The sequence below is a fragment of the Propithecus coquereli genome, unplaced genomic scaffold, assembly GCF_000956105.1.
Source record: "Propithecus coquereli isolate 6110/MARCELLA unplaced genomic scaffold, Pcoq_1.0 Scaffold289, whole genome shotgun sequence".
In the NCBI taxonomy this organism is placed as follows: Eukaryota; Metazoa; Chordata; class Mammalia; order Primates; family Indriidae; genus Propithecus; species Propithecus coquereli.
Window position 1 is genome coordinate 688,985 of NW_012148496.1, and position 2,745 is coordinate 691,729.

The 2,745-nt window shown below is 38.2% G+C and overlaps 1 protein-coding gene across 1 annotated transcript in view; it reads left to right on the forward strand.

Moving 5' to 3' along the window:
- WDR47 (WD repeat domain 47) overlaps positions 1 to 2,745 on the forward strand; it is a 72,639-nt gene that overhangs the window by 9,971 nt on the left and 59,923 nt on the right. Inside the window, exon 3 of the mRNA XM_012648498.1 lies at positions 485 to 1,287. Within this exon, the coding sequence (XP_012503952.1) occupies positions 485 to 1,287 (803 nt within the window). The remainder of the gene's footprint in view (positions 1 to 484; positions 1,288 to 2,745) is intronic.

Here is a 2,745-nt window from a genome sequence, read left to right on the forward strand (position 1 = left end):
GTTACCCAGGCTAGAGTGCAGTGGTGTCATCATAGCTCACTGCAATCCCAAACTCCTGGGCTCAAGTGATCCTCTTGCCTCAGCCTCTGGAGTAGCTGTGAATATAGGTGTGTGCCACCACACCCAGCTAATTTTTTCTATTTTTGGTTGAAACAGGATCTTTCTGTTGCTCAGGCTGGTCTCGAACTCCTGAGCTCAAGCGATCCTCCCGCCTTGGCCTCCCAGAGTGCTAGGATTATAGGTGTGAGCCACCATGGCTGGTCTAGAACACTATTTTTATAGATAAAATTTTAATGTGCTAATTAACCAAATTTTTATTCTTTTTTAGTTGCAAAAACATTTTGGTTCCTGACTTGAAAGTTGTTAGCATATCCTACAAATTATAAGAGTATTTTGTGGCACTAGGGTTTATCCTTTATACTTCTATTGTTTTTGTATCTCACAGCGTCTTTTTTTATGGTGATCATTTGTATTTTTCTTATAGCTGGAATTTACCATGCAAGAAGCTGTGCAATGTTTACATGCTCTGGAGGAGTACTGTCCTTCTAAAGATGACTATAGCAAGCTCTGTTTGCTTTTGACTTTGCCTCGTCTGACCAATCATGCTGAATTTAAGGACTGGAATCCTAGCACTGCACGAGTTCACTGTTTTGAAGAGGCTTGTGTCATGGTTGCAGAATTCATCCCTGCTGATAGGAAGCTGAGTGAGGCTGGTTTTAAAGCAAGTAACAATCGTTTATTTCAGCTTGTAATGAAAGGCCTACTTTACGAATGCTGTGTAGAATTTTGTCAGAGTAAAGCAACTGGAGAAGAAATTACAGAAAGTGAAGTACTTCTTGGCATTGACCTCTTATGTGGTAATGGTTGTGATGATTTGGATCTGAGTTTATTGTCATGGCTTCAGAATCTCCCATCTTCTGTCTTCTCTTGTGCTTTTGAACAGAAAATGCTTAATATTCATGTTGACAAACTTCTGAAACCTACAAAAGCTGCATACGCTGATCTTTTGACTCCTCTTATTAGCAAACTTTCTCCCTATCCATCATCTCCAATGAGACGACCTCAATCAGCTGATGCCTATATGACCCGCTCTCTGAATCCTGCTTTAGATGGCCTCACTTGTGGACTAACCAGTCATGATAAGAGAATTTCAGACCTTGGAAACAAAACTTCTCCAATGTCACACTCCTTTGCTAACTTCCATTATCCAGGGGTTCAAAACCTCAGTAGAAGTCTCATGCTTGAGAATACAGAGTGTCACAGTATTTATGAAGAATCCCCTGAGCGGTAAGTATTTGCTCATAAAAATTAGTGAATCTTCATATGACCGGGATAATCTCATTGTAGTGTGTATGTACGCTTTCTTAATGTTCAAGTCCCTTTAGTTGAAAGTCCTTAAAACATTAGAAAGGGTTTTAAAATTTTGATAATTAAAATAAGGGAAAATATGTGTTTATTTAACTTATTGTTATTTTTTTTAATAGAGACAGTTTCGCTCTGTTGCCCAGGCTGGAGTGCAGTGGCATGACCATAGCTCACTGCAGCCTCAAGCTCCTGGGCCCAAGCAATCTTCCCATCCCAGCCTCCTGAGTAGCTGGAACTACATGCACATGCCACCATGCCTGGCTAATTTTTGAAAGTTTTTTATAGAGAGAGGGTCTTTCTGTGTTGCCCAGGCTGTTCTTGAACTCCTGGCCTCAAGTAGTCCTCTTCCCTCGGCCTCCCAAAGTGCTGGGATTTCAGGTGTGAGCCACTGTGTCTGGCTGATTTTCCATATTCTTAAACATTTCTTGAGATCAGTGATTAATGATAAATGTGCAGTATTTCATTGTATGACTATATCATAAATTTAACCAATTCCTTATTGTAGAATACTGGGTCGTTTCTACTTTTTTCTCCTATACATCGTAATGTAATGAACAATTGTATGCATAAGACCGATAATTTCCACTTATCTTTCTTTATAGATTCTTTATATATATTAAGGAAATGATTGTTAAGGCCACTTTGGTTTTTCCTTCAAACCTGGCATGATATAATAATTTCCTCATCAGAAGTTCATTTCGGGGGTTAGGAAACTTTCTGTCTTGCTTTTCCAGTAAACACATCAAAACATATGGATGGTTTCCTATAACTCAGAGTTGGTACTATTAAGTATTAGTATTAACTGCAATAAATTTATTTCATAAAAGAGCACAAAAACTAAACCTTTTCTTACTATACAGGATAGTTGGAAGCATTCTTTGCAAAGGAAGATACACTGGACCCAGAATTTCTGTTTCTAATTAGAGCAAGTGGAGATCTTTGGTTAAGGTATAAGAAATAATAGGGTAAATCTATAGGGAATCATTTTATGTTAAATTGCTGTGAGATTGTAGAGGAGAGAAGTTGTAATACTTTCTTTAAAGTTCTTTAAAGAGAAGGGCCACTAATGTGGATCATCTAAGTGAGGGACTTCCTGAAGGATCGGGTAAATTCTTAAGGTACTTTGTGGCTCCCTATTTCATCTTTGCAAGATAAAGATGATATTTAGTGATGAAAATGGGTAAGTATAATTTCATATAGGAGCATCCTATTGAAATCCCAAAGGAATAGGGAGTCTTGGCCATTGGTAGAGACTATTTTAAACTTTTGTTAGACCTACTAACATTTTTTGAAAAATTCTCACTGGGATGCTGGGCTTCAATTTTGAGAGAGCTGCTGATACTCTTCTACGTATGTAAGGTGACAGAAGCTTCTTCATCA